The following is a 22,544-nucleotide window of genomic DNA, read 5'->3' as shown; positions in this document are numbered from 1 at the left end:
TTTTGGGTAAACATTGTCTCGTGGCGCCGGTTGATGCATGAGGGCGCGCACAAAGCGCAAGGATACAGTGACACCTGTCGTCTCCAGCAAGAGCCTCCCAGCTTCGGGAACCAGCTCCGTGGGAAAAAAGATATTTATGGACAACACAGACGATGAGGAAGTGGAGGAGGTCAATGAGCTCAGTGTTTTTTCCCCCAAGTTTATGATTTCCTTTGCTAAAGACAGATATGTGGGAGACAGCACTCTCCCACAGTACATACTTGAGCGTAACTAGACGAGACGATGAACTCGGTTGATCGGGTTGATTTTCAGATGGTGCTGGTAGCTCCATGGTGACATCATGTGAGTATTATTATAGATTTATTTAAAAAGATGAAATGAAGACAAGAAAAAAGAAGAAAACCCCGTTTCGAGCTTAAGTTAGAAAACAATTTCATCTCCCCAGCAGGGGGCGGTGTTGCACTGGACTGATGACACCGATACAGCTTCAGGCCGTTAGAGAGACTGTGATTACTTAAAAAACAAACAAACAAACATTGTGTAAAATGCACCTGCTGCTCTTTTACCATCTTTCGTTACACATTATGTAGCATAAATGAAACCGTATTAACCTCAAAGGCACGGTGAAAATAGCCAGTCTGAAAGTGAATTATAGATATATGGTGAGAACATCTGTGGCAATGCTGCATGTCATCAACCTGACAAGTGAGAAATGCTGGATGCAGACAAACCGCGGGCAATACTTAAGATTAGAGCAACCTATTTCTTTCCGTTATCATCAGTGGCGTTTGCAGCTGTATTCTCTGCACAGGTGAATAATGAATCACATCAGCACTTCCAAGATGAGCTGTGAATGAGAACAGACTCAGCTCTGGCACAGGTCAGCAGCGATGCAAAACAAACAGGAAACGTGTTGTGCAGTGAGTGCTGAAATCGTCCCCGGGGGTGACACACAAAGACTGCTTCCACTGCTTAAGTGGAACCAGTGGAAAAACATTTGTTTATTTCATTTAGAACATTAGAAGAGTGTACTTTTATTACAAATTAATAAATAGATTTTTCTTTCTTTGTATTTTTAGACGGATTGCATTTTGGGCTACGATAAATCTTAATGATTTGTTATTGAAGAAACTACTAGCTCTTACAAAAGTTTCTTATCAAGGCAAAGTCCCACACCACCAGTGATGAAGCCCCAGTGCATGTCCCACTAACTGGAACTGTTTCTCTGTACAGCTGCTTGCTGTTGCCACATTTTAACAGCGCAACCACCTCTTAAAATTGCCACTGTGGTTACATAAAAAAAAAATTTGTGTGTGTTTATTTGGTTGGTTGGTTTCTGCTATTTTAGAAATTGTTGATGTTGTGTTTTAAAGGTGAGTAGCCTATAGTAAGTTTTGATTTTCAGAGCATGATGATTGATGACGATTAAGCACGATGAGTTTTTACTTGCACTTTCCTTTAATAAATCATGTGGATGTTTTGGATTTGCTCTCATGTTTTTTCATCATGGTGGGGAAAAAACAGCTTATTAATTTCAAGTCTCTTTTAACTTCTGATTACTGTTACCCTTTAACATTAGGGAAACGTTAATATTAACTTAATATTCCCATGCTGTGATGTCTGTCTGGAATACAAAATGGAAACAAAACGATAGAAAAATGGGGGGGGGGGGGGGGGGATCCTGACTCTAAAAAAATGTGAAATTTAAATACAAGCACATGAATTTGTAAATATTTATCAGTTTATTACAGTTAAAAAGATGTATGTACATACAGAACATCACCAAACATGGTCATTTTCACTCATTTGCAAAGTAGTACTCTGCAGCTAGTTGGTATCAGAATAATTTTCTTACAATGGGGCGGCATTGATTAAGTTTGTCATTTACAACCAAGCACAAGAGTCGGTGTATTTCTCTTCTTTTCCAATTGCCAAATAATGCTTAATAAAGGCATATATATCCAAACAAATAAAACATCGGAGGGGGGTGGGGGTGCTTAGTAAAACAGACTGTTGTTTAATTGCTGGTCCAGATTTCCTGTTTCAAACACACAGCTGTACACAGGTGGAAACACCTCAGACTGGATCTTGGTCACTGGTTAGCAATGAAGACTCACATAGAGGTAGTCATGTCTGCGTCTGCTCGTCCAGTCAAGAAACAACTCATCCAAAATCTGTTATGTCCAAGGACCCGCATCTCTTTACTGGCGTAAAAAGGAAATAAAAGAAAAAATGACTGTTTTTGTGGATTAAATCAAGCGGTCATAAAGGTTTTGCTTGGTGCACATAAGGCAGTCAAGTAAATGTATGGAGATACTACAGGAGGATGTGTCAGTGGCTGGGTGCGATTCAGATAAGTATGCACTGGGAAAGATTGGACAGCTTCACATTAAAGGGCCATTCCACCAAAGCTGACTCGGTTTATATACAAAAAAGATGAGTAATTATGAATCCATGTTCCCTCATGTGGAAACAAACCTGGAATTTTTTTGTTGTGTTTCTGAAAACATGTCCAAAACTACCTAATCTCAGTATAGATTTATTTTTAAGAAATTAAGTTTAGTCTCTCTGCAAAACTCCTGAATTAAACCTGATATAACTGCAGAGATAAGATATTAAAAAAATAAATGCGTTGTTCTTTCGCAAAATAACAATGCAAGTCAGTGTTGGTGGAATTCCCTTTTAATGCCAAAGACAAGGGAGACGTAAGCTAATGCACATCCACTTGGTAGCATAATGGCATCATCTTCCATTGCGCTCTCTGTTTTCTTGAAAAACTCATCACATTACAGATTTTGTAATACTGAGCCTACCATAACGTCAGATTACTGTACAGAGTAAAAGGAAAAATAAGACAGAAGAAACTAGACCCAAATTTACATTGTAACAACCAGTTGCTTGTCATCAAGTACAGTCAGTGGCCATAGACACAAGGAATAGCCAAACAAACACATAAAAAAAGACCATTAAGGCTGCTTGTCAATGTAGATTAAGTAGGATAAGCATTGCCACACAATGCTTCGACACCCTTTGCAATATACAAAAAGGGAGCATTTGCAGATACACCAAATAGCCACTAAATCGAAATCTTCTATGCAAAAACGCCCGATTCTGACCCAGACAAATCATGTCAAATGTGTTCAACATGCTTGTTTCCTGTACAAAATAACAAGGCAAGAAAATGATGACTCATGATCCAGAAACAAAAAAGCAAAAGGAGCAAAATGACTGATTCTGTGATGCTCTCGATGGCCTAAAATCACAAACGATAGAAAAATAAACAAAATACTCCAATTATTTTGGATGCACCAGTACGCAATACATCATCACCACCTGCAGCAACAAGTCAGCACCTGGAACTGAATGGACAGGTCGGTGATCTCCATCTCCTCCTCAGAACATTAAAACTACATTCCACGATCTGATAAATGCTCTCCACTCGATCAGCCCCGCTCAGTTCGTGCCTCACCTCCCGTCATCTCGTCTCTTCATACCCTGGCATTCTCAGCCTTGCAAAATGGCACATGAATAAAGTAAAACAGAGAGACTGAATGTAAAAATGGGTCACAGCGCTCACGCTGCATACCTAATGCACATCTCACTTTTGAGTACTCGTTGAAGGCATTTTTCACACAATTGTTTACAGCTAAAAGTAAATACACACACAAAACAAAAGAAACTTCCAAAGCTTTTATATAAAACCCAGGAATGCAATGCCTCCGGTGTGTTGTTGAGCGTGAACACAGAAAGCCCTTTTTACAATTTTTTTTGTCTTTTTCCGACAGTCTTGTACTGTAACTGCGTTAAGCTCAAATATGCACCTTGTGTTGTCTCATCGTTGTGTCCGAACGATTTGATCTGTGTGAAAACCACCGGGCCTGATGCTTAACCGAAAAGGTCAGTGGATTTGTCCCTTGTCAGGTTTTCGAGTGAAGTCTCTATCGTTCTTGGGAGTGGATCGTTTTCCCTTCTCCTGCCCTACTCGGCTCCCTCTGTCTCGGAACAGCATATGTTTAAGTCCATGAAAAGCAGCAACAGGTTCTGCTGGTAAATTAGAAGCAGCGTTTCATTGTTCCCCCAACCCTGACCCGACCCAACTCCAACGTGAGCTGTGGTGCTCACGTCACTTGGGCTTCCTGTTGAGAAGAGTGGCCAACACAACCCACTAAAACACACCAAGCTGCTGCAGAGAAAGTAGGCCCACACATGTCAATACAAAAAAAGATCCATGATTGAATATAGAATTGGGATGCAAAACATCTTAAGGAAACAAAAAAGGTTTGGTTTGATTTCCTTTTGTTGGATTCTTAAAATGCACAGTCACAGGAGATAATACTAACTGAAAGCACATTTTATCATTTTGAATAAAAAAAACAAACAAAAAAAACCCCAAAACAAATTGATTTAAAATAAACTGGGCTCATTTGAACTGCAGTTAGCTGTTATGCTTGCAACAGAGAAAGCAGGATATGTGAATATTAAAACTGTCTCACACCCAGAGACCTTTTTTTTTTTTTTTACAGTTCAAGAGAGCAGGTTCCTTTGCGACTGAAAGGAAAACCTTCCCCAAAGAAAGTTACCATTTATTTTGAGCCAGTGAAACTCAGCATTTATATTTAATTGATACAAATTTACAACCGTTTAACAAATAAAATACTTCTGAAACAAAATGCCCCCATTCAAAAATAATCAATGAGAGACTACTGATTTTTTTTTTTTGTCTTAATATAGAGAATGCAAATAAAAAGTGCATACAAGCAGCAGCATTGCTGGGACAGTGTGGGACAACAAAGATATCTTTAAAAAAAAATTAAGTTACAAATCAATACAAATCAAGGGAATAGTTTGCATGATGCTATTAAGATTCTTAACTCGACCCTGTGAAAACAAACTACAGAAAATTAAAGACATCTTTTAAAAAGAAAAAAGAAAGAACTTTCAAGAAGTTACCGGCCAATGTTTTATTATAAATGTTTTTCTTCTTTTTTTTTTTTTTAAACTCTCATACACTCACCACTTGCTCCAGAAGCTCAAAACGTCTTTTAAAAACGCTTGATATGTTGGTCAATGATCAACTGGATGACAGCTATGCAACCCAACACTGAAGATAATATCAAACAAGTAAACATAACTAAAAATTGCACTCAAGGCAACAACCAGTATTTGTATTAATATATAAAAACATCATTTATCCCATCACCTATGTATGCGCTGATGTTTCTCAATACCTTTTTGTCACATAAAATCAATATAGACAGGGCCCACAGCACTGCCTGCTTTGGAGAAAAGTCCAAGTTGCTTCTGTTTTTCAAGCATGTGTGATTGGCATTTCTCTATGTATGCATTTACTATCTCCTGCTGCTATTTATTTTAAAAAAAGACCCTAAAAAAGTAAAAACAAAAAGTAACAGCAGTAATTAAAAAAAAAAAAAAAGTTACCGAAATAATTTATGTCTTTGTACTCTTGTGGTCAACCGTGTTTAGAAATAAACCACTGGTTCACTCTAGACATAGGCACATTTAAAAAAAAATTAAAAGGTTAAAAAAAGAAAACAAAACGCCAAAAAAAAAAAAAAAAGAACACCATCATTAGACCTTTGTTCTCTATAGTCAAGAAGCAATTAACACAATTTATGTCAAGGGAAGATGAGGTTTAAAAAAATGTTTTAAAAATGGGAGAGTCAAAAGAATATATAACAAGATGACGTTAAAAATCACGGCAGCAGCAGTAAATTAAAAGTTCCAAAGACTTTTTGTTTGTTTTTGCATACAATTGTATCCTTGCTCACATAATAGATGCTTGTAATTACCGTAAATACATTGGCAATGGGAGCATGGTTTATATGGTTGAAAGACTTGCCACTTAGCTCACAGTTACTCAATATATATAACTTTATATATCTTCAGTTTTGGCAAATAGATGGAAATAATTCCTCTTGTATGATTCGGAATGAAAGACGAGTTACGGGTGATGGACTGGCGTCCTAAAATGACCGTGATAAACTGGAGAAACACAGAAGTCAAGTCTCCAAAGGTTTGCTTTGCTTCTGCCCAAGGATGATAAAAAGAAACATTTTCCTCCTCAGTATCCTCTTTTTATTTGCCCCACCGACACCTGTTGTGACGAGTGTGTTTTCTTTACAGTGTATGATACACATAATGAGGGTGGGCAGGCAAAAGGGTGCAGAGCAAGTGGAGGGTTTGCAGTTAATCAGGACTGGCATTGAGCTGCTCTTGGCTCAGACCATGGCACGGTATGGTCCCTGCATCTTGAGGAACTGAATGATGAAGGAAGGGCCTCCTGCGACAATCTGGGGTGGCAGATGGGTGAGGGGACAGTTCTCTATGCTCATGATGGACAGTTTACTGCAGAGGGCCAGCTCAAATGGAAGGCTGTGCAGGTTGGGGTTGTCGTTGAGGTACAGTTCCTCCAAGTTCTCCAGTGTGCCTGAGGACAGACATTATGCAGTGTTAGTTGAAGCGTATATTGTCATCCAGGGAAACTGTGTCAATAAAATAATTTTTTTTCAATGATAGCTCCTTTATTTAGTATATTAGATTTGATGCACTTTAAGCACTCATGAAATAGCAAATGAGGTACGCATAAGTGCAATTAATTCCAGCGCGCCAAAAGCTCAGGTCAGATTAGGTTCTGGTCATCTCCGCTAGACACCCCTGGCTCTGAGCAAAACAGCATCACCAATCTATTGTTCAAAGAGACAGCCAATGAGAATAAACTTGGGCTAAAAGCAGGGCACCTAAGTGCAGTTAAAGATAATCCAGGATTATTAAGAATGAAACTGTGCAAAGCTGCTGTAGTAACTACCACGTCAAGAATAAAAGTATTTTATTTATATTGCAAGAGGTTTCCTTGTAATGTTTTGCAATAAACTTTACTGATCATGATACCTAATGCTGCAACTAGTAATAATACAAACTGCCAGTTAGTGTCCTTTTGAAAGGCTTCACATGTTAGTGAATATGAAGGGCAACAACATAATTCATTCATATTAGAAAGGCCAAATTAAACCAAGCTCAGAAAAAATCATTAATGGCCATTAAGATGGTAAGGGCAAAACCTCCAATCTTCATTAGCTATACAAATTTTAAGTCTTACAAACTATAAATGTTGCACTGTTACTGCTTCAAAAGAAAATCCAAATACCTCTATACCACATCTATAACCTACTTCTTCTCTCTGCCTAAACACTCTAAAAATACACTAACCTTATCTTCTTTCCCCACTCATTTTAATCTCTGGCTTAACGCAACACTAACAAAGCTATCCAGATTGGTCCAGTCACTGGGAGGAAGGGTCAGAGGTGGCACATACTGTGGACTGTTAAGCTCTTGAACTCTAATGGTTACGCTTAGCCTTTATGGAAAAAAATAATGGTTACATGTATTTTCTTTGTCATAAAGGAGATTTTCAGAATGGGTATAAGAGGAGTACTGACCAATCTCCTCCGGAAGGTGTTGCAGCTGGTTCTCCCCCAAACCCAGATGAGTCAGGTTGAGGAGGTGGCCGATTCCTCTGGGTAACATAGTCAGCTGATTATTTGTCAACACCAGTTTCTGAAACGAAGGTAGAGACAGCACGATGAAACTGTAAAAAGGCTTCTGATTCCACTGTATGCCACAGCATTTACCAGCTGGAGACCAACTGTGGATGATTATCTAATGTGTAGACAGGCTGTGCTGTATCTGCTCCTTAAAACTAAAGTGATTTCTATGATAAAGGATTAGGATCTCAGTTTTTAAGATTGTTAAAACAACTGATTCTGATTCATATACAACAGAAATCAGAGCAACCAGACAATTTTAGCAATGGTAGGCTTACCTGTAAATCTTTCAGATAAGCGATTTCATTAGGTAGACATTCCAACTTGTTTTCCTCCAAGTCAAGCTCCCTTAACTTTCTCAAATTCCCAATACCATGTGGTAACTTCTTGAGAAGATTATTGGACAAAATTAACACCTGTGAAGACAATGAGGGTTTTTTTTTAATAAGGAACAATCAGACAGCTTGGCACTATTAAATATAATGATTCACAGAATTAAACAATTAAACATCACAATTAAACCAAAAAATAAACCCAGAAAAAGCAACAGCGGCTGATATGAGTTTATTTAATAAATCACTAGCCTCAAAGATAAGTTCCCAATGTTCATAATTTATTATAAATCTGTACCAAATATCATCTCTTAGATATTGTGCTGAGATACTAAAAAAAATTAAAAAAATAAAAAAAAAATCACCCAACATTTATGTATGAAAGACTCACCTCCAGAGAAGCAAGACCACAGATATCCTCTGGGATCTTAGTCAGCTGATTGGTGGCCAGGTTAAGTTCAACCATGCTAGTCCATGTACCAAAATCCAAAGGCAGTGCTGTTAACTGGTTGTCCTGAGCGAAGACAAAGGAAAAGCGTTATTAGCAATATAACTGACTATTCAGTGAGTCAACAAAATAGGGTGAGCAGACTGATGGATTACATTAGATATGCTTCTTACAATAAAACATATTCTTTTGAAATGACACTTTAAGAGTACTCACCGTGTGTTTTTTTCCACGTAACAGATATTTGACTTCGATATATTTAATGATTCCATGAACTTTTATCGTTCTACCTCACTTTTATTAGAACTACTGTAAAAGCAAACTTTCCAAAAGTGCAGAATGTTGATTTGTTGCTTTGTTAAATATCAAAATTTTCTATGAATTCACAGGAGTGCATAACTTTTTGTATGTGACTCCATATTGCTCAGGTATAACAAAGCTTCAGTTCAATACCTGATGTTCCTGTGGTTTTTCTTCTCTGAAGATATTTTAACATGTCACAGCACAGATTCAATAATGTTCAAATTCAATTTAGCTCCCTCAGTTTCAGCCTCCTAGTATTGCTCATGCTAGCTCACAGTCACAGCTTACTGGAACACTTGACAATAACAGAGCCATTGTCCACCTGGACCTTTCTTTTTACGACAAGTCAAATATGTCTGCGGTAAAAACCAGGCTTAATATTCACCCGTTTTATCCTCTTGTGATACCTTACTACCACCAGACTTTGGCAAAAATAAAACAACAGCAGATAAAATGGAGATAATTTAACCAAAAGATATTAATTGTATATTGTATTACAAGCGTGTAACTATACCTTCATGTTAAGCTTGCTTAACACTTTTGCCCTGGAAAAGATGCCAAAGGGTATCTTGTTGATACGGTTGTGCTCCATGTTGAGAGAGTAAATGGTTGAGAACTGGGATGGCCCACCCACAGGGTACGACTGGAAGCAGTTTCTTGCCAGTGTTAAACTCGTCAGATTGACCAAACTTGACAGCAGACCCTGGCCAAATACAGAAACAGTAGCATGGCAGGAATCATATGAGCAGGACAAGGCTGTTGGTATATGCGGTTGGGTTTTACACTGGATATATTCACAAGTAGACCACAAACATATCATATTACATTTGTGATAAAAATCCATGGTCTACTTACCTCTGGCAACACTGAAATGTTGTTGTTTTCAAGATTTAGCTCCTCCAGTTCTCGACATAGCGCTAAAGATCTGGGAATAGCTGACAATCTATTGTACCTCAGACCTAAGCGATTTATGCTTGCCAAGTTTCCTGAAATAGTAACCAAAAACATTTTTTGCAGTCTTTTTGTATCATTATTAAATGTAGCTGGATTCACAAACTGATGAATACAAGTGATGTAGTTATATTACCTATAGTCTCTGGGAGGTCCAAGAGCTCATTGTGCTGCAAGTCGAGGTTAGTTATCTGTGTGCAATTTCCAATCTCCCTCGGTAGGTGTTCCAACTGGTTATGGGCAACGTCCAGAGTAATGAGGCTGCATAGCTCCCCTGCAAGAAGATGCATACAAAATACAAAAACTACTAATTCAACAAGGGTGTTTTCAATATTATACACTGGCCTCACTGACAACTTCTAAGCCTTTTGTCTCATTCCACATAAAGAGAATTAAAATACAGATTTAAATGTGCAGAACAGATTTTTTTCCCCCGAATTGGAACAGCCAAGTTAACAGCAACAATTTTTAAATGCACTACAGTACGTTAGAGAGAACATTGACAATTACAACGCTGTTATTAGTTTGGGATTTTGGAATTTAGTAATGGTCTATGTAGTACTGCTGGAGCTGAAGGAGACTGTGTATAGGGGTGTTGTAGAATCATATACATTAAAAAAATGGCCATCACAACGTATACCCTGATTGAAAATTAATACAGCTAAATATTTCAAATCCATGGTCAATCACTCCCTTACACTGGAATCTTCTTACAGTCAGTGAAAAAAGGCTGTCTTTTGTCCTTCCTTCACCTGAAAAATTCATTTCCATTTTACTCACCTATCTCAGCGGGTAGCTGTTTGATCTTGTTCTCACGAATGCTGAGCATGGTGAGTTTGGATAGGTTTCGGATGTCCTTCTCCACTGTTGTAATGCGATTGAAGCGCAAGTACAGCGTGGTCAAAGATGTCAAGCGATAGACGACTGGTGGTATCTCTCTTAGCTTGTTATGTCGGAGGTCAAGCATTCGAAGCTTCTTCAGGGAGTCCAGGGAGTCAGGCAAACTGGTCAGGGAGTTCTCACTGAGGGCCAAAGTGACCAGGCCTGATAGGCAACCCACCTCAGCTGGCAGGCTCTGCAGCTTATTGCTGTATAGGTAGAGTTCAGTCAACTGTGTCAACTCCTTAATGGAAGTGGGCAGAGTGTGAATGGACCGCTTGGACAAATCCAGTCTCGTCGAATTCTCCTCCCGACATTTGTTAAGCTCTTTGATCACCTCTGCATTACTGGACTTCTTGCGTGTACCTGTTGCTGGGTTTGGCCGCTTTATCGTATTGTCAACGGAGAAGGCAACACCTGGTGTTGAGCTGCTGGTGTCCTTCTTTCCTTCTTTGGCATCTTTCCCTTTGGTCTTCGGGTCTTTGCCCCCATCCTTCACTAAGCCGGCCGGACCACCTTTGGGGTCCTTTTCTTTCGTTTCTTTATCTTTACCTAAAGTACTACTCATGTCGACGTTATCGGGGAACCTACAAGATTGCTCATGGGAGTCTCTCTTGTCAGGTCACTTATTCCAAAAAAACAGGACAGACAGCCAAAGAGGCTTTTAAAAAACACATTCCTGTGCAGGCCCACACATTTACAATTACCCTTGGAATAAAGGCCTTTGGATCCAAAGACTTTTTGGATACTTATGATACTTTGTCCCTTTGTTAAAATGCCATGGGAGAAAAAATCCTTTGAAGTAGCTGGATTGTGGCATCCATAGGCCACATGCTTAAGTGTTTGAACAGCACACGATCCCAGGACCTTCGGATGGAAGCTCTTTCCCGTTGCTAAGGTTAATGAAGGTTTGTTTTTTTCTTTTAAAATTCCTTCGACGTTTGCTGTGGGAGAAAAACAGAAATTTTGTTTAAATTGGCAATTTTTACACTTTACAAATATAACACTTTGGATTTTGACAGTAAATTTTAACTAGCTGTCAGTCACTTTCTCACACAATTTTTGTTTCTTTTAACTCTTTCCTGGCAGTTCTGACAAAAAGAAATACCCCTTTTTGAAAGAACTTCTAAGAACAAAATGTTTAGAAATATTTTCTACTCTGATGATGAATCTTAAAAGTGTTTCCTACTAAAAGAATGCAGTTCTCATTACCATTTAAAATAAATCTTTAGTCCTCTTGTAGTGGGCAAAGATCAGAATATGTGTATATGAAAACTGAGAAAAAAAAGAGAATAAAATGTAAACATGCTCCTTAGAGTTGTGCTGATATATGACAATGTCGAGATCAAAGATTGTAAAAATGAGCAGCGATAGCATAGGTAATTTTTATTGCATTTCCTCTTTAATGCATTAAATCATTATTACCATTATCATCATTATGAAAGTTTAATAAATTGGATCTGCCTTCACTATCATTTCTCCATAGAATCAACACATGCAACACAGAGATGTCTGGGTTTGCAAAGGCACGAAATTAATGTGAGTGAAGCAGCTGTAGCGAACCATCATCATCTACTGACAGAAAACAGGAGGATATTTCTGACCGCCGTACTGATTTTTGAATTAGAGCTTAATGTGACTACTGAGATGCTCTTCTATCTTATCTCATTAGGCCTTAGTCATCTAGGTCTAGAAACCAGGCAGTGATCCCCTGAAAACATCTGGCTGCTAGGGAGAAGCGTGTATTCCCAGACCGTCTGACAACAGGCTGCTGGCTGCCAGTGTGTGAATTTGCAAGAACTGAAAAGAGGGTGATTGATTTGATCACTAGCAGGTTGCTGCTGTTAACGAGTGTAATACAAATAGGAAATTCAGACCACTCACCCTCAAAGTAAAAAGTTGCAATTTTTGAAACATGGTGGTTTGAGTGTTAAGTAGGGCTGCCACGATTAGTCGACTAGTCACGATTATGTCGACTATCAAAATCGTCGACGACTGATTTAATAGTCGACGCGTCATTTGAAGCTTTGTAAGATCACAAAAGCAGGAATAAGTAGCAGGATTTAAGAGTGTAATAACAGACTGAAACAGAAGATGGCAGCACTGCATGTACAAGGATGCCAGCTGCCGTTAAACCCCGAAGAAGAAGAAACTGTGTCCCAGAATTCATAGCGCGGCCCAGCGCAGTTGTCAACAATGGCGGCAGCTAGTTAGTTTTAATATTACTCTTATTATTCTTTCTGGGTCACAAAATAAACGTTTAACATATTTTCAGGTGAGAATGTAGCTGTGTAAACCTCAAATATCTGCTCAGTTTATCAAGACACCACATATTTTCAAAAGCGCTCCGACGTTTTCGGAGGCGTCTGTTACCCACTAGCTCGATAGCTAGCCGGGGGCCATGAGAGCACCGGACTCCCGGCAGATCGTTTTCAAACCCACCGCCCTACTCAGGTTAAACATATACAAGTCACTTAGATAACTTAAAAATGTTATTGTTTGGCTTTTTTCAGTATTTTATTTGTTCCTGAGTAAATCGGCTGAGTTTATTAAACTCCGAAACAATCTGCACATTTAATTAGAATTCAATTAACTATCATCTTGTCTTTATTTTTAGTTAGCACAGACCTTAAACACTTAAAGCTGTAAGCTAATGATAGTTATATAAGAGCAGATGCTGCTGGTGCAATAAGCTGTACTTTTACGTTCAATGGATGATGATCTGATTAGTCGACTAATCGCAAAAATAATCGGTGACTAGTCGACTATCAAAATAATCGTTTGTGGCAGCCCTAGTGTTAAGGACTTTTATTTTAAATGAAAAAAAACTGTCCATTTCGAGTTTGTATCACACTTTCACAACCGCTTGAAGGTCAGCAAATGTTTTCAGACATATTTGTGTATTTCATACAAACTACAAGTGACCACAGCAACCTACTGACCAAAGCAATTGCACAGAGGGTTTCAGTGCAGCACCGTATAGCTCTTTGCAACCAATTTCACTTGGCGATAGCAGCAAGCAGCCTCCTGAAACCACTTGCCAATGGTAAGGAATACTTAGTCAATTTCACAGAAACCTCACGCAACCAGTCAAAACCGGTTGAGCAACCCTCCACCCACCTCCTCTGTATCTTTTATCAGACATAACTGGTTACCGGGAGATTGCAGACCAGTCTCTCAACTTATGTGATTGGAGCTGTGACTTTTTTCTTCATCTGGTTTTTCTGTCAGTGGAAAAACTCAGCTGTGTGAGAAGGGTATGGAATAGAGGTCAGGCGAGATGGGTAAGATAGGTGAAATGTTTTATTCAAGGGGGGGAGGATGATGGATGCTACTACAGCTCTACGGTTAACAAGTCAAGAGTCAGCAAAGGTTGACTTTATACCGTTTTAGCTGTTCAGCTGATATCTACCCACTTAAGTTAACTACTTATAGTAGACTCATTGTTGTACTGAACATGCGACATTGCTAGAAAACTGCCGGAACATGTTTCTCTTATTGTGTTTCACTGGCATTTAAACAAGATACACTGACAATATTCTTCCTTAAAAAAACAGGTTTCATATGCTGTCATTATAATTAAGATATTGAGTGTGCTCTGCCAGATCAAGAAATCTGTTTAATTCACTCAAGCATAACCTCACACCAACTACAAAACAAACATTGCATTGTTCTAAGTCTAACACCCCACTTAACCACCCCATACAAAATTTACAACGAAATGATCATATTGACTCCTGAGGCAATACTTATGCCCTAGATGTCCAGAGCAAACAAGAACGGATGTTAAAGAATATACATGTGTGGTACTTGTCTCAAATACTCCCAGACAAAACAGTCCTTTGGATCTTTATGTGACAAACTAAGACAGCCTCTCTCTGGCAGCCGTCTCTGTTTAGCCTCTTGCTGGTGCACCTTGATGACTGTGTAAGCTCTCCAGCACTAGTACAGGCTAAGCTGCAGCAAAAAGAGAGGCAGGTTTGGCTCAGGATCAGAGCTAAGTGAAAAGGTTAGGACTGCTGAGAGTAATCTTTAGAAGTGGTTTTCAAAGCATGAAGTTCCCACAACAACAGGTCATATGACCTTTTGGGTAAAAGAAATGTTTGGTCAATAGTAGCACCCCTTATATGAGAGAAAGCCTTGTAGTGTGTTTCTGTAAATAATAAAATGATGTATCCACTGCTCTTTTTCCCTGTCATAAATAAGTTAAACAGCTAATACTGTCTCTAACAGGCATACCTGTGTACTACATATTTAAAGAAAATGAGAATACCCAGGCCAGTCCAACTCCTAGAGCAATGTAAACCAAACTGTGCAAGCAACTTCCTTTTATGGTTGTACTCTCCGTACCTGTCCTTTTACTTCTTTATGGCTATAACAAACTGCAAGTAAAAAAAAAAATCATCTGTATAGATTTGAATGCAGTTATAGACTTATAAGAGTTGTTGTATGTTATGCACACAATATGCACACTGATTTCAAATCAGTGCAGTTAAGAGTCCAATGCATTCTGCTTTCATTTAAATCTGTTTCTCTCGTCTCTGTGAATGGTAGACATGAGCATTGATCAGTGGTCACGACTATTTGCATAGTAATGATCGTGAAACTGAGCTCATGGCTCACTGTTAGTCAGTGGTGCTAGTTTTCGTCATTATGCGAAAGTACTGTTTATAAGGTTGGGGAAACCTACAGTGAACTGAGACTGAAGAAGTCACGTGAATGTGTAACAAAACATTTCTCCTGCTACATCCAAATGAATGGAGAAAACTTTCTCTGATTTTTCTCCACTCCTTTGCTTTTTTTGGTTCACCATGTGTGTGCCGATAAAAAAAGAGTTTAAGGTAACTTGTCACATTACTGGAAATGAAATTCCAGTACAACTGTGGATGCTCCTTAATCCAAAAATGAACCAATATCAACCCCAAATTTTTGGAAGACAGCTGCCAAAACAATCCTGAATATGATGACAAAGGTCAGAATGCCACAAGCTCTGCTGCTGATAGTGGAGTTAGTCGTGTCCGAGGCACTGGCTGGTCTCTTGCTGATATAGTTGAAGCACAAGAAAGAGATTAGGGCAACTCCTGGCTCCATAAGACCAACATTTAGGCTACATACAAAAGTAAAAGAAAACGAAAATGAAGCCAAGAGAGAAAAGCAATGTTGTCCCCTCCCTTTGAGCTTTGCTCCACTTGATTTTACCTGAATACAGTCAACTAAGGAGAAATATACTTTTATTTCATAGGTATTCTGCTTAATTTGTCCTTGGGACTAAGCACCAAAGAACAGTTGCCTCATAGATAAGGCAAAGACTGTGTCTCATTTATGGCAATCTGATCAACTAGAATGCATTTTATGCTTCAATGAATGAAACAGTCAAAAATATTTTTATTCAAATCCTGGAGCATTTCCTTTGGGAGTGACCAAAACCTCTCTGGTGGGACCAAAATTCTTTGTATGCAGGATAAACCCTGAATTTGTGATTATCGTATCATCATTGTCAGTAGCAATGACAGTAAAACATTTCCCTAAGCAAAACAAGGGTATTATGATTTGTATGTGTCAAATAAATGCAGTGGTTTCTGTAAAAATCACTAAGTGGCTTAATATTTAAATGAGCAAATACATTATCACTTCAGAAGGATAATAACAGAACACATTAAGAAGAAGCACCAACAGGTAAGAGCGCTGTTGAACAACCACAGATTCAAGATATTCAGCCACTAGGTTAAGGCAAGTCCCTATTTGCATGAATGTAATGGTTGGCTATAAATACTGGAGTCCTGCTCAATTTGGATCATTTTAACATTGGCTCTAGCAGGCAGCATTCAAAAGCCCCTCACTTGGCTAGGTTCCTGCACAATGATAAATGATGATAAATAGAATCTAACAGCAATACATATATTCAAATACTAAAGACTGACAATATGTGACACCAACCTTTCAAGTGGGGATATGCTATAGCCAATACGGGTGGGAGAAAAACTGACACAAATATGAGAGATTTTGATATTTCGACTGCCAATACCCTATCGATACAGGGACACCAAATATCAATAATGTATTACAGAAATTAAAATACTCTTGTGCACCACCAATCCTGAGATAATTTTAGCCCAACAATATTACATTTTGTTACAAGGAAACTACAAGGAAACAAATCTGAACACACTCAGCTTGACAAAGCTACCTCCTAATTCAGAACAAGCTAACAGCTCACTCACAAGTAAAAATAGGATAGCAACCTCACTGCATCTACTAAAATTGGTGATGGCATCAATTTTTTTTTGCATACTGTAGTGTCTGAATGGTTGCTCAGATTTTGAGAGTGTTTCACAATCACAACCACTTTTGATCGCAAGGCAACTGCACAGGTGGCCAGATAGGAGGCAACCTTTCTGCAAACAGTCACAGTCTTACTTAGACTTACTGCAATCACTCAAGTGAGACTGCTAAAGGTTTGCAAATAATTTCTAAGCTATAAATGCAGACACATTGCCAATATGTTACCACCAGTCTGAATGCGTTTCCAGGAGACTCGACTCAGCTGGCTTTGAGCTGGATGTATTCTGGTTATAATCCTTTTTATTAGGAAAGTTGTTGAGTGTAAATGTAGCAGTTCAATATGAATTTCTGATAAATGATACAAATATGTGATAGCAATAGATATTTGATTTTTGACCATTTATCACAGTTAATTGTTGTATTAGCATAAAAAGATTGCATGCAATTGCCAACTTGAACCATTTGAATCACACACTGATAGCAAACTGACTCCACCTTAAGATAACATTTCTGGCAGTGTTGATATGCCTGAAATCTCATTTTGCACCAAAAAGAAAAATAACTTATCAAATAAGGTCATCTTATTGAATGAAAAAAAGATCAGTGATATCTAGAGAAAACTGCTGTTACTTGAAAACTTTTTTTCAACATAAACTTTCTCAACAAATAACATTTAAACTCATCTCTCAGAAGAAATTATATACATATTATTAAGGCTTATTACAATAAATATTACATAAATTAAAACACTCCACTGTAAACTAATATCAGAGTAGGTCTTCAGCTGGTTTAGCATGTAAGACAATGTCCTATCCTATCCAAGTCAACCTAATTGTATTTAAATAATGCTAAGTCACAACAACAGGTCCCCCAAGGTGCTCCTAAAAGTAAAGAAACTCAGACACCATGTAGAATGATCAGTGTAACTTTTCTTCTCTATGTGCATCACTCTAATTTTGCACTTTGAACATTCCCTCACATCAGTTCTGATAGTTTCAGTAATCTACATCCAGCAATTTGCTGAAATCTGTGACTCCTTATATTGATGTTATGCTTATTATTTTTTATTACTGAGACAATGATTGTTATTCTCTCAATGATAAATATAAAACCTGCGGTGAAAAAGTAGCCAGAAATGCACAAGAGATATTGCTGCATCGACGCAAAGTGTAGTTACATTTCTAGGAAGGTACACGTCAGGTTATGGTGTAGAGTTTCAGAAGGGTTTGTGGTTATGATGTAGCTACAGAGCAGATTTCCTGCTGAGCCATAATTTCCCAGTCAGCAGTTAGCAATAAGCTAGCTAGTTTTTTTTAGCATCTGTTACCCCATGGCTCACTATAGTACCTTTGTGTTAATATAAACACATTACAGCAGACAATCTCTTTCTAAAAAGACTTGGATAAGGGTTCATTTGTTCTTAAACAACAGGAAAAAAAAGTGCATTTATATTCAGGAAGCAGACACTGAAAACAGACAAATCATAACCAGGTTAGCAATTAATATGTTGTTATGTGGTCTGAGTTATGTGTAACCAAAAGGTTCTATATCCCAGGCTTAATCCTCATAGTGAAACCTTACTTGGCTCATCTGTAAGCCCCAAGGCTCTAGTATACACAGAGATTATTGTTATTATTTTACACCTCATTCTAAACATGTTGTACACATACTGAAGTCTAAGAAAAAGCCATAGAACATGTAAAATGACAACATAATTCTTGGGGGACTGTTCAACCTGAAGACACCACACACATACGGAAAAGCTTTGGTCGGTTGTCAGAACTAGGTTACTGTTAATGCTGTGGTATTGGGTGTGCTTAGTCAGACCAAGAAAGTCTAGTGTACCAAGGATAAACTCAAACCGACTTGCTCCTGCTACGCAAACATGGCCCAGTGGGTGTTAACATTGCAGTAAGCCTACAACCCCATCTAAGCAATCGTTCAACTACTTAGCTAAACCCTACAAAATCCACAAAAGAAAGACAATTTTAACTAGATACATATGACTGGAAAACCTAATAAGTCAACAAAGGACATAACTCATGTGAAATTATGCAACTACTCAGCCAAACCTGTTTGACCAGAACGGTAAATTATGGATGAGCCTTTAGATCACCCTTCACAACTGACTGATATGCTCATGTGTGACTGTGTGTAAGCTGAAACTACTTGTTTAGCCAATGTAAATATGAGGCTGAACTCAAGCAAGGTTTTGCAGAAAAAGCTAATGCATTTGTCCATCAACACAACCACAACACCACCATAAAGTGCTATTTGAACTTCCCACATAGACTAATGAAGTTATCCATTAAGGATATCTTGGGCCCATCTGCTAATGTCAGTACATTCAGGCATGAGTGGAACTGTTCTCCCTTGTTTGTCCATTATAATCCCTTTAGGATCAGATGATACATGTGCCGATATATCAGCTAATTAGAGAATGCAATAAAGCACGTCCGAAGCAAAGAAATGTTTCAGAGTCAGATTCAAGAAATATTCAGTCATCTGCTTGCTGGTACTTCACAGTAAGTTGAGGCCTGTCAATATAGAATCTCCGTATGATAGAAGGACGCAAAATTGCACAACAGGGGTGAGGTGGCAGCTATCGCTGTTGCCACTAAACAGAACTCCACATGACCCCACTAGGTTGAGGGGGGTCATGTAGGCTACGTGTGCAAATGGCAAACCCCTGGAAACAGACTACCGACAGAAACGGTAGCTACCAGGTCGAGAAGTCGCATTTCAATATCACCCAATTTCCATGATATGAACACCTAATATGGGTATGACAGTGTATTATCAGTAATGTGAGTGTAACACCTTGACGCTAATAATGCTACGTTGTGACTGTTAACCTAACTGCACAAGCTAGACAACTATTTGTCGTAAACCAACTCGAGTAAGCTAAAATGTCTTCTGTTAGCTAAGCCACTTATAAAACTAAGACATATAATACACGTCTCAAAGTCTTTTCTAAACTGGGAGAAACTGCAACCTGCTAAGACGACTGACAACAAGGCAGGAAATAAAAACAGCTAAGCTGAGCGTCAACGGCACGGCAAACGTCAGTTATACCAGACTGCTAAATTGCTACCGTCAGCTAGCGAGCAACTTAGCTTACAAGCTAACGGTACTTTTTTTTTCCCAAACAAGGAAAATCAAAACAGCTGTCATTAGCACATAATGAAATAAAGGACCATTGGTGGGTGTTTGCTAGACCGTGCAGAGAGGGTGTCGAGATTTGCCCTTAATACTCACACCCAGCGCTTAGCTTAATCATTAGCAGAGGTGTGTGTGTGTGTGTGTGTGTGTGTGTGTGTGTGTGTGTGTGTGTGTGTGTGTGTGTGTAACGCAGGCCCGAGCGGAGCGGCTGTCGGACGTAGACCGACCCGACCGAAGGGGGGGAAATCTCTGCTGTAGCCAGCTGAGTGCATACGGGTAGCAGATACCCAAAGAGAACATCCTGTGAAGGCGTGAAGGCAGCTGATATCCCGACCCGAGCAGCCACGCAAGGCCACAGAAGAGCCGACAACCTGTAAAGCTGAATCTAAGCGCCGTTCCCGTTGTGAATATGAGCCGAGAAAAAAGAAAACAGTGAAAAACAGCGGCCATTCCGAAGCTGAACAAAAGAGTGCGTTCGTACTCGCCACCGCAAAATGACACATCGCTGTTACACACGCCTTAACGAGAGGCTGACAAGTACGTTACATCTAGAGCAATGCGTTACCGTGCTGTGGGGATAAAAACGTCCAATGTTAATGTACTAAAATAACTGCTTTACCTTCAGAGGTGTGACTCCGCCATCCTTGCTGCTTCCTCCTCTTTTCCTACACTGCTGCTCTGCTCCCCTCCCTCCCCCGGTCACCAAACTGCGTCATTCACACGCCTAACCAATGTTATCACGAGACTTTGAAATGCAATCAAACGTCCATTATTTTACAAACATTTATCTGTGAAAATCAATCTGAGACAATAATAATGATTGATTACAAACCGGAGCATTAAAACAATGTATTGAAAAGAAAATTAAAAAAGAAAACGAACTCATACAAATCTCTGACTTTTATTAACTGTAAAACTGTGCAAATACATTCTACAACTAAAAAGAGATGAATGTCCTTAAAAAAGCAAGCGGATTTGTTTTCTAATTTATGTCATGTCTCTTCTTCTTTTTTTACACTTATGAAAGTTTTCTGAGTTTTCAGCTCCTGAAAACGCCCCCTCCTGAAAACGCCCCCTCATAAGTGTAAAAAAAAAAAAAACCTGCAACCACTTGGGGCTGTGTCCAAAAGTTATTCGCTCCCATGTTAAAATACACACAGCAAAATGTGTAGACTTGCAAAATAGATGCAAAATAAAATCCAATGAATAAATAAAATTGTTCAATGTACATTTAAAACAGTACTACAACAGGCAATTCTATAATTATAACCTATACACTGGGCCACCTTTACAAATACAAGACAGATTCAAGCATCAGCAATCTAATTTAAACCACATCATGAACCCATCTGCATAATAAACAATACAAGCATGGTACAATCACAGAGAAATATAGTCAGAGCTATAAAGGTGCAAAAATATCTGTAGTTATGGCTTAGTGCACAATATATGAGAGACTTTCTCTGCAGAAATGGGTTAATGAACTCACCAAACACTAGGATACTTGTGAATCCAGAATATATAAAGGCTGCAGTTTGTTTTGCAATCTTTGACTGAGCTCATGCTTTTAAACCTTGTTGCACAAGCTAAAAAATTGCCTCTTTTTTAGTCTAATTTATGAGGGTTAATCCAAACATTCCGAATTGCATAAGCCCATGCCCCACAAAACCATTTCTAGTGCAATTGCTGTAGATCCACTACGGAGCTACTGTTAACCAAATAATTAACATGAGTGTGATTGTTACTGCAATAACTTACTAGTGATGCGAGGGGGCAGAGGCCACACAGTTATGGATGGGACTGATAATGCCACCCTTTCATTCTATATGATAACTTCTGGCTTCAAAAACAATAACATGGCAGCAGACAAAATGCTTATGTTAGCTTTCATAATGGGGAGTACAAAAACCAGTGGTCATGTCCATGTTTTATATACAGTTTGTTATCTTTACACATTTAATTTACAGTGAATACAATTTACAGATGACAGTGGAAATACACTGCTCAAAAAAATAAAATAAAAAAATAAAGGGAACACAAAAATAAGACATCCCAGATCAGAATGAATGAAATATTCTTATTAAATACTTTTTTTTTTTTTACAAAGTTGAATGTGCTAACACCTGTGGATGTCGGGCCCTAATTTACATTGTGTTGTTTAAGTGTTCCCTTTATTTTTTTGAGCAGTTTATAAAAGATCCAAAACCCATCGTTGTGTTGAGTTTTTGTGTTGTATATATCAAACAACTTGTCTAGCTCTAAAAATATTTTTAGTTTCATATAGATCCTAAGTGAGAGTAGATCATTCTAGAACATATTTTCACTTCATGTTTATTGTGGCAATAAAAAATAAGAAGAAAGAGATTATGCACAGACAAAATCATCTATATATTTGTTGCAACCATGACATCCGTACTTGAGAGTGGTTATACTACAAACTAATAACGCTGTCAAGTATTCATTCAAAATTGTATTTTAAGGTACTCATTTTTTATATCCCACTGAAACATATATAAAATACTTGAAATATATACAAAACTCTGAAGGTGAAATAACGCTTTTCATCTGCAGTAATTTCCCCTGACAGATCTAATATTTTTTGTTTAAAAATGTGAGTACTCGACA

At 38.4% G+C, this 22,544-nt stretch overlaps 1 protein-coding gene across 1 annotated transcript; it reads right to left on the bottom strand.

Moving 5' to 3' along the window:
* Window positions 1-2,666: 2,666 nt before the first annotated feature.
* shoc2 (SHOC2 leucine rich repeat scaffold protein) lies at window positions 2,667-20,647 on the bottom strand. Its single transcript, XM_082538008.1, has 9 exons — window positions 20,539-20,647; window positions 10,377-11,419; window positions 9,733-9,870; window positions 9,501-9,631; window positions 9,160-9,348; window positions 8,286-8,408; window positions 7,841-7,978; window positions 7,458-7,575; window positions 2,667-6,448 (listed from the first exon to the last, which is right to left on the bottom strand). Exons 2-9 carry the CDS (start codon window positions 11,041-11,043, stop codon window positions 6,240-6,242), a joined length of 1,713 nt encoding a protein of 570 aa, XP_082394134.1. The 5' UTR covers window positions 11,044-11,419; window positions 20,539-20,647; the 3' UTR covers window positions 2,667-6,239.
* Window positions 20,648-22,544: the final 1,897 nt, after the last annotated feature.

Source organism: Aulonocara stuartgranti (assembly GCF_965226115.1).
Source record: "Aulonocara stuartgranti genome assembly, chromosome: 6".
Classification (NCBI taxonomy): domain Eukaryota; kingdom Metazoa; phylum Chordata; class Actinopteri; order Cichliformes; family Cichlidae; genus Aulonocara; species Aulonocara stuartgranti.
Note: the sequence above shows the minus strand (reverse complement) of the source record. Positions and strands in the feature narration are given on the sequence as shown.